At 44.2% G+C, this 14132-nt stretch overlaps 1 protein-coding gene across 1 annotated transcript in view; it reads right to left on the bottom strand.

Moving 5' to 3' along the window:
* Positions 1-7415: 7415 nt before the first annotated feature.
* LOC129864962 (uncharacterized) overlaps positions 7416-14132 on the bottom strand; it is a 95335-nt gene continuing 88618 nt past the window's right edge. The window contains exons 3-4 of the mRNA XM_055937317.1: positions 9420-10464; positions 7416-8598 (exon numbers count right to left, since the gene is read on the bottom strand). Coding sequence (XP_055793292.1) covers positions 8393-8598; positions 9420-10464 — 1251 coding nt within the window. The 3' untranslated portion in view covers positions 7416-8392. The remainder of the gene's footprint in view (positions 8599-9419; positions 10465-14132) is intronic.

Below are 14132 nucleotides of genomic sequence, written 5' to 3'. Positions count from 1 at the left end.
CAACGTTCCTCTCGCTCTCTCCTGTGTAAAACCTAACCAACGTTCCTCTCTCCTGTGTAAAACCTAACCAACGTTCCTCTCTGCTGTGTAAAACCTAACCAACGTTCCTCTCTCTCCGGTCCCTGTGTAAAACCTAACCATTGTTCCTCTCTCTCTCCTGTGTAAAACCTAACCATTGTTCCTCTCTCTCTCCTGTGTAAAACCTAACCAACGTTCCTCTCTCTTTCCTGTATAAAACCTAACCAACGTTCCTCTCTCTCTCCTGTGTAAAACCTAACCAACGTTCCTCTCGCTCTCTCCTGTGTAAAACCTAACCAATGTTCCTCTCTCTTTCCTGTATAAAACCTAACCAACGTTCCTCTCTCTCTCCTGTGTAAAACCTAACCAACGTTCCTCTCGCTCTCTCCTGTGTAAAACCTAACCAACGTTCCTCTCTCCTGTGTAAAACCTAACCAACGTTCCTCTCTCTCCGGTCCCTGTGTAAAACCTAACCATTGTTCCTCTCTCTCTCCTGTGTAAAACCTAACCAATGTTCCTCTCTCTTTCCTGTATAAAACCTAACCAACGTTCCTCTCTCTCTCCTGTGTAAAACCTAACCAACGTTCCTCTCGCTCTCTCCTGTGTAAAACCTAACCAACGTTCCTCTCGCTCTCTCCTGTGTAAAACCTAACCAACGTTCCTCTCGCTCTCTCCTGTGTAAAACCTAACCAACGTTCCTCTCGCTCTCTCCTGTGTAAAACCTAACCATTGTTCCTCTCTCTCCTGTTTAAAACCTAACCAACGTTCCTCTCTCTCTCTCCTGTGTAAAACCTAACCAACGTTCCTCCCTCTCCGGTCCCTGTGTAAAACCCAACCAACGTTCCTCTCTCTCCTGTGTAAAACCTAACCAACGTTCCTCTCGCTCTCTCCTGTGTAAAACCTAACCAACGTTCCTCTCTCTCCTGTGTAAAACCTAACCAACGTTCCTCTCTTTCCTGTGTAAAACCTAACCAACGTTCCTCTCTCTCTCCTGTGTAAAACCCAACCAACGTTCCTCTCTTTCCTGTGTAAAACCCAACCAACGTTCCTCTCTTTCCTGTGAAAAACCTAACCAACGTTCCTCTCTCTCTCTCTCCTGTGTAAAACCTAACCAACGTTCCTCTCTCTCTCTCTCCTGTGTAAAACCCAACCAACGTTCCTCTCTCTCCTGTGTAAAACCCAACCAACGTTCCTCTCTTTCCTGTGTAAAACCTAACCAACGTTCCTCTCTCTTTCCTGTATAAAACCTAACCAACGTTCCTCTCTCTCTCCTGTGTAAAACCTAACCAACGTTCCTCTCGCTCTCTCCTGTGTAAAACCTAACCAATGTTCCTCTCTCTTTCCTGTATAAAACCTAACCAACGTTCCTCTCTCTCTCCTGTGTAAAACCTAACCAACGTTCCTCTCGCTCTCTCCTGTGTAAAACCTAACCAACGTTCCTCTCTCTCTCTCCTGTGTAAAACCTAACCAACGTTCCTCTCGCTCTCTCCTGTGTAAAACCTAACCAACGTTCCTCTCTCCTGTGTAAAACCTAACCAACGTTCCTCTCTCTCCGGTCCCTGTGTAAAACCTAACCATTGTTCCTCTCTCTCTCCTGTGTAAAACCTAACCAATGTTCCTCTCTCTTTCCTGTATAAAACCTAACCAACGTTCCTCTCTCTCTCCTGTGTAAAACCTAACCAACGTTCCTCTCGCTCTCTCCTGTGTAAAACCTAACCAACGTTCCTCTCGCTCTCTCCTGTGTAAAACCTAACCAACGTTCCTCTCGCTCTCTCCTGTGTAAAACCTAACCAACGTTCCTCTCGCTCTCTCCTGTGTAAAACCTAACCATTGTTCCTCTCTCTCCTGTTTAAAACCTAACCAACGTTCCTCTCTCTCTCTCCTGTGTAAAACCTAACCAACGTTCCTCCCTCTCCGGTCCCTGTGTAAAACCCAACCAACGTTCCTCTCTCTCCTGTGTAAAACCTAACCAACGTTCCTCTCGCTCTCTCCTGTGTAAAACCTAACCAACGTTCCTCTCTCTCCTGTGTAAAACCTAACCAACGTTCCTCTCTTTCCTGTGTAAAACCTAACCAACGTTCCTCTCTCTCTCCTGTGTAAAACCCAACCAACGTTCCTCTCTTTCCTGTGTAAAACCCAACCAACGTTCCTCTCTTTCCTGTGAAAAACCTAACCAACGTTCCTCTCTCTCTCTCTCCTGTGTAAAACCTAACCAACGTTCCTCTCTCTCTCTCTCCTGTGTAAAACCCAACCAACGTTCCTCTCTCTCCTGTGTAAAACCCAACCAACGTTCCTCTCTTTCCTGTGTAAAACCTAACCAACGTTCCTCTCTCTTTCCTGTATAAAACCTAACCAACGTTCCTCTCTCTCTCCTGTGTAAAACCTAACCAACGTTCCTCTCGCTCTCTCCTGTGTAAAACCTAACCAATGTTCCTCTCTCTTTCCTGTATAAAACCTAACCAACGTTCCTCTCTCTCTCCTGTGTAAAACCTAACCAACGTTCCTCTCGCTCTCTCCTGTGTAAAACCTAACCAACGTTCCTCTCTCTCTCTCCTGTGTAAAACCTAACCAACGTTCCTCTCTCTCTCTTTCCTGTGTAAAACCTAACCAACGTTCCTCTCTCCTGTGTAAAACCTAACCAACGTTCCTCTCTGCTGTGTAAAACCTAACCAACGTTCCTCTCTCTCCGGTCCCTGTGTAAAACCTAACCATTGTTCCTCTCTCTCTCCTGTGTAAAACCTAACCAATGTTCCTCTCTCTTTCCTGTATAAAACCTAACCAACGTTCCTCTCTCTCTCCTGTGTAAAACCTAACCAACGTTCCTCTCGCTCTCTCCTGTGTAAAACCTAACCAACGTTCCTCTCGCTCTCTCCTGTGTAAAACCTAACCAACGTTCCTCTCGCTCTCTCCTGTGTAAAACCTAACCAACGTTCCTCTCGCTCTCTCCTGTGTAAAACCTAACCATTGTTCCTCTCTCTCCTGTTTAAAACCTAACCAACGTTCCTCTCTCTCTCTCCTGTGTAAAACCCAACCAACGTTCCTCTCTCTCCTGTTTAAAACCTAACCAACGTTCCTCTCTCTCTCTCCTGTGTAAAACCTAACCAACGTTCCTCTCTTTCCTGTGTAAAACCTAACCAACGTTCCTCTCTCTCTCCTGTGTAAAACCCAACCAACGTTCCTCTCTTTCCTGTGTAAAACCCAACCAACGTTCCTCTCTTTCCTGTGAAAAACCTAACCAACGTTCCTCTCTCTCTCTCTCCTGTGTAAAACCTAACCAACGTTCCTCTCTCTCTCTCTCCTGTGTAAAACCCAACCAACGTTCCTCTCTTTCCTGTGTAAAACCCAACCAACGTTCCTCTCTTTCCTGTGAAAAACCTAACCAACGTTCCTCTCTCTCCGGTCCCTGTGTAAAACCTAACCAACGTTCCTCTCTCTCCGGTCCCTGTGTAAAACCTAACCATTGTTCCTCTCTCTCTCCTGTGTAAAACCCAACCAACGTTCCTCTCTTTCCTGTGTAAAACCCAACCAACGTTCCTCTCTTTCCTGTGAAAAACCTAACCAACGTTCCTCTCTCTCTCTCTCCTGTGTAAAACCTAACCAACGTTCCTCTCTCTCTCTCTCCTGTGTAAAACCTAACCAACGTTCCTCCCTCTCTCCTGTGTAAAACCTAACCATTGTTCCTCTCTCTCTCCTGTGTAAAACCTAACCAATGTTCCTCTCTCTTTCCTGTATAAAACCTAACCAACGTTCCTCTCTCTCTCCTGTGTAAAACCTAACCAACGTTCCTCTCGCTCTCTCCTGTGTAAAACCTAACCAATGTTCCTCTCTCTTTCCTGTATAAAACCTAACCAACGTTCCTCTCTCTCTCCTGTGTAAAACCTAACCAACGTTCCTCTCGCTCTCTCCTGTGTAAAACCTAACCAACGTTCCTCTCTCTCTCTCCTGTGTAAAACCTAACCAACGTTCCTCTCTCTCTCTTTCCTGTGTAAAACCTAACCAACGTTCCTCTCTCCTGTGTAAAACCTAACCAACGTTCCTCTCTGCTGTGTAAAACCTAACCAACGTTCCTCTCTCTCCGGTCCCTGTGTAAAACCTAACCAACGTTCCTCTCTCCTGTGTAAAACCTAACCAACGTTCCTCTCTCTCCTGTGTAAAACCTAACCAATGTCCCTCTCTCCTGTGTAAAACCTAACCAATGTCCCTCTCTCCTGTGTAAAACCTAACCAACGTTCCTCTCTCTCCTGTGTAAAACCTAACCAACGTTCCTCTCTCTCGCTCTCCAAACCTATCCATCGTTCTTCCCTCCCCCCTGTGTAGGAGAGCCTGCTGAAGGTGAGACTAACACCAGTGTTTCAGAGAGTGTAGCTCTCAGACGGGCCCTGCTACGGCAGGACATGGTACAGAGGGGCCCTGCTACGGCAGGACATGGTACAGTCCTCCACACAGAAGGGCCCTGCTACGGCAGGACATGGTACAGTCCTCCACACAGAGGGGCCCTGCTACGGCAGGACATGGTACAGTCCTCCACACAGAGGGGCCCTGCTACGGCAGGACATGGTACAGTCCTCCACACAGAGGGGCCCTGCTACGGCAGGACATGGTACAGTCGTCCACAGAGAGGGGCCCTGCTACGGCAGGACATGGTACAGTCCTCCACACAGAGGGGCCCTGCTACGGCAGGACATGGTACAGTCCTCCACACAGAGGGGCCCTGCTACGGCAGGACATGGTACAGTCGTCCACAGAGAGGGGCCCTGCTACGGCAGGACATGGTACAGTCCTCCACAGAGAGGGGCCCTGCTACGGCAGGACATGGTACAGTCCTCCACACAGAGGGGCCCTGCTCTACAGTCCTCCACACAGAGGGGCCCTGCTACGGCAGGACATGGTACAGCCATGGTATATCAGACCGTATACCATGGGTATGACAAAATATATATTTAACCAGTTTATAATAGCATTAAGGCACCTCAGGGGTTTGTGGTATATGGCCAATATACCATGGCTAAGGGCTGTATCCAGGCCTTATTGGTTAAATAACCCACAGCGTTAGACATATGCTCAGATGATTTTCACAGGCTAAACGTTAGCCTGCTAGCTGTAACTACCTCCATTCATAGACACCAACTACCGTCAGTGTCTATTGCTGAAGGTGTCTTCTTCCTGGGGACCTTCGTTAAGAACCCTGACTCTTGCTTTAAACATGAACACGCACCGCGTGAGGTATGATTTTAGAAAACATAAGGAACGTAACTTTGATATCAGCAAGAAATATATATATTTTTTTAAAGGTTAAATTCCTACACACCTTCATAGAGTTGGTGCTCTCAGGGCCAGATCTCCATGTTACGACGCTTGTTTACAGAAGTCAGACGTGACCACCTGTGCTAATTAGCTAACATGATTTTCCAGTTTAAAAAATATATCTATTTTTTTACAATAAGGAGGTAGAAATAACTAATGATGATAATGCCCTTTGTGTAAGAGCTGTTTGAAAAAAAATCCTGGAATTTCAGCCTGTTTTGGTCCATATCATGACATCACAATCTGATCGGATTTATTCCGACCAATGACCAGTCATCCTTTATTTGCAGATGTATCCTCCTACTTTGAAGGGGTACGTGGGTAGGCTCTAGAGCAGGACTGACTAAACTGGGGCCTGCGTGCCAAACTTGGCCCACGATAACGTTTCGTTTGGCCCGACAAAAGGTTTCAGATCAGTTGGGCTCTCAACTTACTGTTTTTTCCCGCCCCGTGGCAAAATGAGTGGAATTACATGAAATGTCTTATACAATTGTATTATTGTTCTCTTCAACCCATGGCACAATATGCAGAATTGCAGGAAATGTACTTTAAAAATGTATTTGTTTCTCTCTACCAAATCTCGCTTAAGCTGCGTTTACATGGTACAAGGTAGACGGCAAACCGGATGTCATTGTTCGACCGTAAATGCTATGCCACTATGCCGACTGGTACGACGGTTTTTGTGTCTCTGGTGTAAACGCAGCTTTCGGGTCCCCCTAAAGTCTAGGTAATAAGGTAATGATAACGTGTTGTTAGGTGTCAAGGTACGATTACTTAAAAAAATATATTGCTTCAAGACCATAAAAAGTTTTTGTTTACATATTATATTTCTAAATAGATGATATCTATTTGCTCCACTCATGGCCCACCACTCAGATAATATTTCACCAACCAAAAAAGTTTGAGCACCCCGGCTCTAGTCTAGACGAGCCTGCCCGCCAATCAGGGCTGTGTATGTAAATATATTTACATTTGCATCACCACAACCAGACTGAGCATTTCAATGGCAAAAGGAGGCTCGGGGAAATAAATTATGAAAAAAATATATGGTGTTATTTTACTGAAATAAACACACAGTGATTAATAATCATACAGTGATGATTTAAATATTAAAAATACTGCATGGGGCTTTAAGTAGCAATGTGACATGATCTCGGGCATTAAATCTGATATTGGTATCTCTATAACATATTAGAGAAAGGATTGTATCTTGCCCAATTCAATCCATAAAAGTGGAAATGTACAACAAAGCAGAATACCAATAAAGATTTCACAATGATAATCATTCAATAGTAACATTAATACAGGAAAATACCGTAGTTTGATCTGAAAATAGATTTATTCATGAAACATGTCCTCAGGGGTATCAGGTAGCGTGGCGTTAGAGAGACAGGCCTGGAATCAACATGTCGCTGGTCTCAACTAGGTCCACTACTAGGGTCCACTACTGGGTCCACTACTAGGGTCCACTACAAGGGTCCACTACAGGGTCCACTACTAGGGTCCACTACTAGGGTCCACTACTAGGGTCCACTACTAGGGTCCACTACTAGGGTCCACTACTAGGGTCCACTACTAGGTCCACTACTAGGTCCACTACTGCTCTAAATGATCAACACAGTTGTTCACACAAAGGTTCATTTTGGAGAAATGTAAATACAGCACTAATTTTACCTTTAATAAAAATAAAGTAAGGATGTCACCCAGTGTTCTCTCTATCGCCCCCTATCTTCCATAAACACAGATATTAAAACTGCCTTCTAAAAATGTTGTCGTCCCGTCTCAAGACTTACGTATCCAATTTGGTCCACACGGACAAAAGCGGGTTTGTTAAAAAAAATATATTTATCCTCGGATTAGATCCGTCGACTATTCCATATCTTGGATGCTTCGTCAGAACCAACAGGTCTTTGGGCTGTATTCTCTATCCATGCAGAAAAAGCTTTAACTAGACTGGTAATATAAGAATGGTAATATCTCTGGTCGGTCTTGAAAAATGGCTTTAATTTCATTAATATACCAATCCCTCAGCCATAGTTGTAACAGGCAATCTCTGCTCTGTTCAAAATCACTAGAAGCAGCAGACAAGGCGATCAATTTCTCCTTTGTTATTTTATTATCCATGGAACCACTGGCCCAGGCAATTCATCAAAGTAAAAACACCAATACGCAGACGATATTGTACTATATCTAGACAATGTATCTCTATTGCTCCCAAATGCATTGAAGATCATAGATACATTCACTTTAATCTCAAATTACAAAATTAATCAAAACCAAAAATCAGCCCTACTGCCTCTCAAGATCCCCATGGAGGACTGCATATCTACTTACAGTTATAGATCTGTCACTCTCATTGAAAGCAAAGTCTAGGAAGCCGGTAGATCTGTTCTATGTGCACTATTTCTATGCTTCCCGTTCTTAAGTTTTGTTTTTTGCGTCTTTTACTTTCAAGTTTTGTTCACCAGCTTCAAAACAGCTGAAAATACAATCTTTTTGGTTATGGAAAATATATTTCACAGCGGTTTAGATAGTACAATGATCCTGTAGTCTACACTAGACTTGCTTGTGATGTCACGAACTAAAATTAGGTTAACTATTAGATTTTTAGCAACCAGGAAATGGTGGAGTTAATTTCCTCTTATTTATTTTTTTGTGGCAGCCCACAGGTACAATGTGTGAACTAATAAATATAAAATATATGAACAGAATATGAATTTAAATATTGTACCTGTAACCCCCCACCACACACACAAAGTCGCTGGTTCGAATCCCTGGCTGGTTGGAAGTCTGACTGGGAAACACAATGGCTAAGGTGTTGCATTGACAGTCTCTGGACCTGATTTGAAGTCCCCGTCTGGGCCGCGGTCTCCCAAGTTCCCTGCAGTACTCTGTCTCTGTTTGACTCTATTTACATAGAACTAGGGAGACCAGTCTCTGCTTTTGAGCGCCACAGGTTCTGACTGGAGGCCTTCGAGGCAGTCCCTCTTTTCAGGAACTCGGCTACTCTTTATGAACGGCATCATGTGTTTCTCTACTGCTGCTACCTCATCAGTGATCCACTTTAATCTCACAGTGTTTCTTCGGGTTGGCTGGGTGCCTGACGGCCGGGTCGGCTGGGCGCCGGGTCAGCTGGGCGCCTGTGTGCCGGGTCGGCTGAGGACCTGTGCGCCGGGTCGGCTGGGCCCTGGGTCACCTGGGCGCCCGTGCGACGGGTCGGCTGGGCGCCTGTGCGACGGGTCGGCTGGGCGCCTGTGCGACGGGTCGGCTGGGTACCTGTTGAGAAAAAGTTGCTTAAAAAGATGGCAAAAACGGCAGCAAAAAATGGAAAATAATTTCACATGCAAATCACAGCTTCTTCTACACTACAGTAACATTTTTAGATTTCACTTTTTGGCAAACCATCCACTTGGAGAGCTAGCCTGACCTACAAGGTATAACAAACCATCCACTTGGAGAGCTAGCCTGACCTACAAGGTATAACAAACCATCCACTTGGAGAGCTAGCCTGACCTACAAGGTGTAACAAACCATCCACTTGGAGAGCTAGCCTGACCTACAAGGTGTAACAAACCATCCACTTGGAGAGCTAGCCTGACCTACAAGGTGTAACAAATCATCCACTTGGAGAGCTAGCCTGACCTACAATGTGTAACAAACCATCCACTTGGAGAGCTAGCCTGACCTACAAGGTGTAACAAACCATCCACTTGGAGAGCTAGCCTGACCTACAAGGTGTAACAAATCATCCACTTGGAGAGCTAGCCTGACCTACAAGGTGTAACAAATCATCCACTTAGAGAGCTAGCCTGACCTACAAGGTGTAACAAATCATCCACTTGGAGAGCTAGCCTGACCTACAAGGTGTAACAAATCATCCACTTAGAGAGCTAGCCTGACCTACAAGGTGTAACAAATCATCCACTTGGAGAGCTAGCCTGACCTACAAGGTGTAGCAAACCATCCACTTGGAGAGCTAGCCTGACCTACAAGGTGTAACAAACCATCCACTTGGAGAGCTAGCCTGACCTACAAGGTGTAACAAATCATCCACTTAGAGAGCTAGCCTGACCTACAAGGTGTGACATTTGACTTACATTTATTTTTGGGTTCACTGAGAGTGGACAGTGCTCCAGCCAAAACAACCTCATTCCACTTGAAACTTTTGAATTTGCCAGCAGACTCCGCGACTTTGTGTTGTCCTGACGTCAGTGCAGAGGATTCCACAGCGCTGCCAATGTTCATTAAGTTGTATCCCATTTGAACAGCCAGCGTGGGACAGTCGTACGTTTTGTTCTCCTCGTTGTAGCCAGCAACAGCTCTCACTGCCGTGATGACGTGAGGTAAATTACTAGGTATGACCAGGTCCTCAAAGGACATCAAAGGTGTACACGTCCTGGCCGTGATGAGGAGTCTTGCCACCTCTCTCATTCTTTGTTGGATGTATTTATTTCTTCTGTCATCTGGCGGTAGTTTGTTGTACATCTCTTCTCCCATGAGGAGGATACATTTGTCATTTCTTACCACAAATGAAACTTGGCCGGAGTTCATACCACAAACTATCTTCCAAAGACCTGTGCTGACGTAGTCGGGTTGAGGACACAACTTAAACACCATTGCTGACTGAAACCTCATCTTTTGTCCAGGTTTTGGTTCTTCAGCTTTGGGGTTCAGAGGGCAGTATCTGACATGTTTCCATAGTGACTTTCGAATGTACAGACCTTGACAGTGCAAGCAGTGGGTGTAATCTGGAGTGGATCCTGGCACTTTGGGACGGGAACAGGAGGCCATCTCTCCACTCCCACGTCTTGCTACTGCACCCTCTGACATATCAGGCACCCTCCGACATATCCTCTTAGCTGGATTATGAGCCCCAGAGTCTGTTTGGATGTTCATGTCTTTGTTGCCGTCTGAAGGCCTGATCTCAGTCCCCGGGTGGTTTTCATCACAGAAGTTAGACAGATCAGATGGTTCATTCACCACACCACTAGAATGGCGTGTTCTCTTGGCTGGTTTACGTGCCTCAGAGTCTTCTTTAGTGCAGGAGCTCCTGTCTGAAGAGTTGCTGTCTGTAGCCGAGATGTTTTCCTCACTCCAGGTAGAGAAATTAGATGCTTCATTTGATTCCACGTTACTAGAAACCTAAGAAGGAAACAGAAAGGAAAGATTAATGTAATATGAAAACTCTCAGACCGCAGAGATCCCATTTTGGAACTTAGATATGTTCGTAGAGTAATCATATTAAACAATGTACAGTGCATTCGGAAAATATTCAGACCCCTTGACTTTTCCCCTTTTTTTTTACGTTAGACTTATTTTAAAATTGGTAAAATACTTTATTCCCCCTCATCAATCTACACACAATACCTCATAATGACAAAGCAAAAAAAAAAATAGAAATTTTTAAAAATGTATAAAAAAATAAACATACCTTATTTAAATAAGTATTCAGACCCTTTGCTATGAGACTCGAAATTGTCAGTGCAAAAACCAAGCCATGAGGTCGAAGGAATTGTCCGTAGAGCTCAGAGACAGCATTGTGTTGAGGCAGAGATCTGGGGAAGGGTACCAAAACATTTCTGCAGCATTGAAGGTCCCCAAGAACACAGTGGTCTCCATCATTCTTAAATGGATGAAGTTTGGAACCACAAAGACTCTTCCTAGAGCTGGCCGCCCGGCCAAACTGAGCAATCGGGGGATAAGGGCCTTGGTCAGGGAGGTGACCAAGAACCCGATGGTCACTCTGACAGAGCTCCAGAGGCCCTCTGTGGAGTTGGGAGAACCTTCCAGAAGGACAACCATCTCTGCAGCACTCCACCAATCAGGTCTTTATGCTAGAGTGGCCAGACGGAAGCCACTCCTCAGTAAAAAGGCACATGACAGCCACTTGGAGTTTGCAAAAAGGCACCTAGACTCTCAGACCATGAGAAACAAGATTTTCTGGTCTGATGAAACCAAGATTGAACTCTTTGGCCTGAATGCCAAGCGTCACGTCTGGAGGAAACCTGGCACCATCCCTACGGTGAAGCATGGTGGTGGCACGGACTGGAAGACTAGTCAAGATTGAAGGAAAGATGAACGGAGAGAGAGATCCTTGATGAAAACTTGGTCCAGAGCACTCAGGACCTCAGACTGGGACAAAGGTTCACCTTCCAACAGGACAACAACGCAGGAGTGGCTTCAGGACAAGTCTCTGAATTAGAGGGCGACCGATTAATTAGGGTCGATTTTAAGTTTTCATAACAATCGGAAATCGGTATTTTTGGACGCAGATTTTTTCATTTTTTTCCACCTTTATTTAATTAGGCAAGTCAGTTAAGAACACATTCTTATTTTCAATGACGGCCTAGGAACGGTGGGTTAACTGCCTTGTTCAGGGGCAGAACGACAGATTTGTACCTTGTCAGCTCAGGGATTCAATCTTGCAACCTAACGGTTATCTAGTCCAACGCTCTATCCACCTGCCTCACGAATCGTATCTAGGAGCCTGCCTGTTACGTAAATGCAGTAAGAAGCCAAGGTAAGTTGCTAGCTAGCATTAAACTTATCTTATAAAAAACAATCAATCAATCAATCATAATCACTAGTTATAACTACACATGGTTGATGATATTACTAGTGTATCTAGCGTGTCCTGCATTGCATATAATTGATGCAGTGCGCATTCGTGGAAAAGGACTGTCGTTGCTCCAACGTGTACCTAACCATAAACATCAATGCCTTAAAATCAATACACAGAAGTATATATTTTTAAACCTGCATATTTAGCTAAAAGAAATCCAGGTTAGCAGGCAATATTAACCAGGTGAAATTGTGTCACTTCTCTTGCGTTCATTGCACGTAGAGTCAGGGTATATGCAACAGTTTGGGCCGCCTGGCTCATTGCGAACTAATTTTCCAGAATTTTACGTAATTATGACATAACATTAAAGGTTAAATTTATTAAATATAGTTAATTAAAGAATAAACGTTTTGTTTTCGAGATGATAGTTTCTGGATTCGACCATATTAATGACCTAAGGCTCGTATTTCTGTGTGTTATTATGTTATAATTAAGTGTATGATTTGATAGAGTAGTCTGACTGAGCGATGGTAGGCACCAGCAGGTTCGTAAGCGTTCATTCAAACAACACTTTCGTGCGTTTTGCCAGCAGCTCTTCGCAATGCTTCAAGCATTGCGCTGTTTATGACTTCAAGCCTATCAACTCCCGAGATTAGGCTGGTGTAACCGATGTGAAATGGCTAGCTAGTTAGCGTGGTGCACACTAATAGCGTTTCAACCGTTGAGTCACTCGCTCTGAGACTTGGAGTAGTTGTTCCCCTTGCTCTGCATGGGTAACGATGCTTCGAGGGTGGCTGTTGTCGATGTGTTCCTGGTTCGAGCCCAGGTAGGAGTGAGGAGAGGGATGGAAGCTATACTGTTACACTGGCAATACTAAAGTGCCTATAAGAACATCCAATTGTCAAAGGTATATGAAATACAAATCGTATAGAGAGAAATAGTCCTATAATAACTACATCCTAAAACTTCTTACCTGGGAATATTGTAGACTCATGTTAAAAGGAACCACCAGCTTTCATATGTTCTCATGTTCTGAGCAAGGAACTTAAACGTTAGCTTTCTTACATGGCACATATTGCACTTTTACTTTCTTCTCCGACACTTTGTTTTTCATTATTTAAACCAAATTGAACATGTTTCATTATTTATGAGGCTAAATTTATTTTATTTATGTATTATATTAAGTTAAAATAAATGTTCATTCAGTATTGTTGTAATTGTCATTATTACAAAAAAATAAAACATATATATATATTTTTTTTTAAATAAAATAAAAATCAGCCGATTGATCGGAATCGGCTTTTTTTGGTCCTCCAATAATCGGTATCGGTATTAAAATCATAATCGGTCGACCTCTACTCTGAATGTCCTTGAGTTGCCCAGCTAGAGCCCGGAATTGAACATCTCAGGAGAGACCTGAGAATAGCTGTACAGCGACGCTACCCATCCAACCCGACAGAGCTTGAGTGGATCTGCAGAGAAGAATGGGAGAAACTCCCCAAATACAGGTGTGCAAAGCTTGTAGCGTCATACCCAAGAAGACTCGAGGTCGTAAACACTGCCAAAGGTGCTTCAACAAAGTACTGCGTAAAAGGTCTGAATACTTGTGTATATGTGATTGTGCAAATTTATAAAAACCCGTTTTTGCTTTGTCATTATGGGGTATTGTGTGTAGATTGATGAGGGGGAAAAAACTATTTAATCAATTTTAGAATAAGGTTGTAACGTAACGAAATGTGGAAAAATACTTTACCAATGCACTGTACGTGGGCAATTCCGTGGGAATGAGACTCAGATTTTTCACATTAAAATGTACACTACATGACCAGAAGTATGTGGTCACCTGCTCGTCAAACATCTCATTCCAAAATCCTGGGCATTAATATGGAGTTGGTCCCCGCTTTTCTGTTATAACAGCCTCCACTCTTCTGGGAAGGCTTTCCACTAGATGATGAAACATTGCTGCAGGGACTTGCTTCCATTCAGCCACAAGAGCATTAGTGAGGTCGGGCACTGATGCTGGGAGATTAGGCCTGGCTCGCAGTCGGCGTTCCAATTCATCCAAAAGGTGTGGGGTTGAGGTCAGGGCTCGGTGCAGGCCAGTCAAGTTCTTCCACACCAATCTCAACAAACCATTTCTGTATGGACTTCACTTTGTGCACGGGGGCATTGTCATGCTGAAACAGGAAAGGGCCTTCCCCAAACTGTTTCCACAAAGTTGAAAGCACAGAATCGTCTAGAATGTCAA

This window comes from Salvelinus fontinalis, chromosome 1, assembly GCF_029448725.1.
Source record: "Salvelinus fontinalis isolate EN_2023a chromosome 1, ASM2944872v1, whole genome shotgun sequence".
In the NCBI taxonomy this organism is placed as follows: domain Eukaryota; kingdom Metazoa; phylum Chordata; class Actinopteri; order Salmoniformes; family Salmonidae; genus Salvelinus; species Salvelinus fontinalis.
The sequence above is the reverse complement of the archived record's forward strand: the minus strand, read 5'-3'. Positions and strand labels throughout refer to the sequence as shown.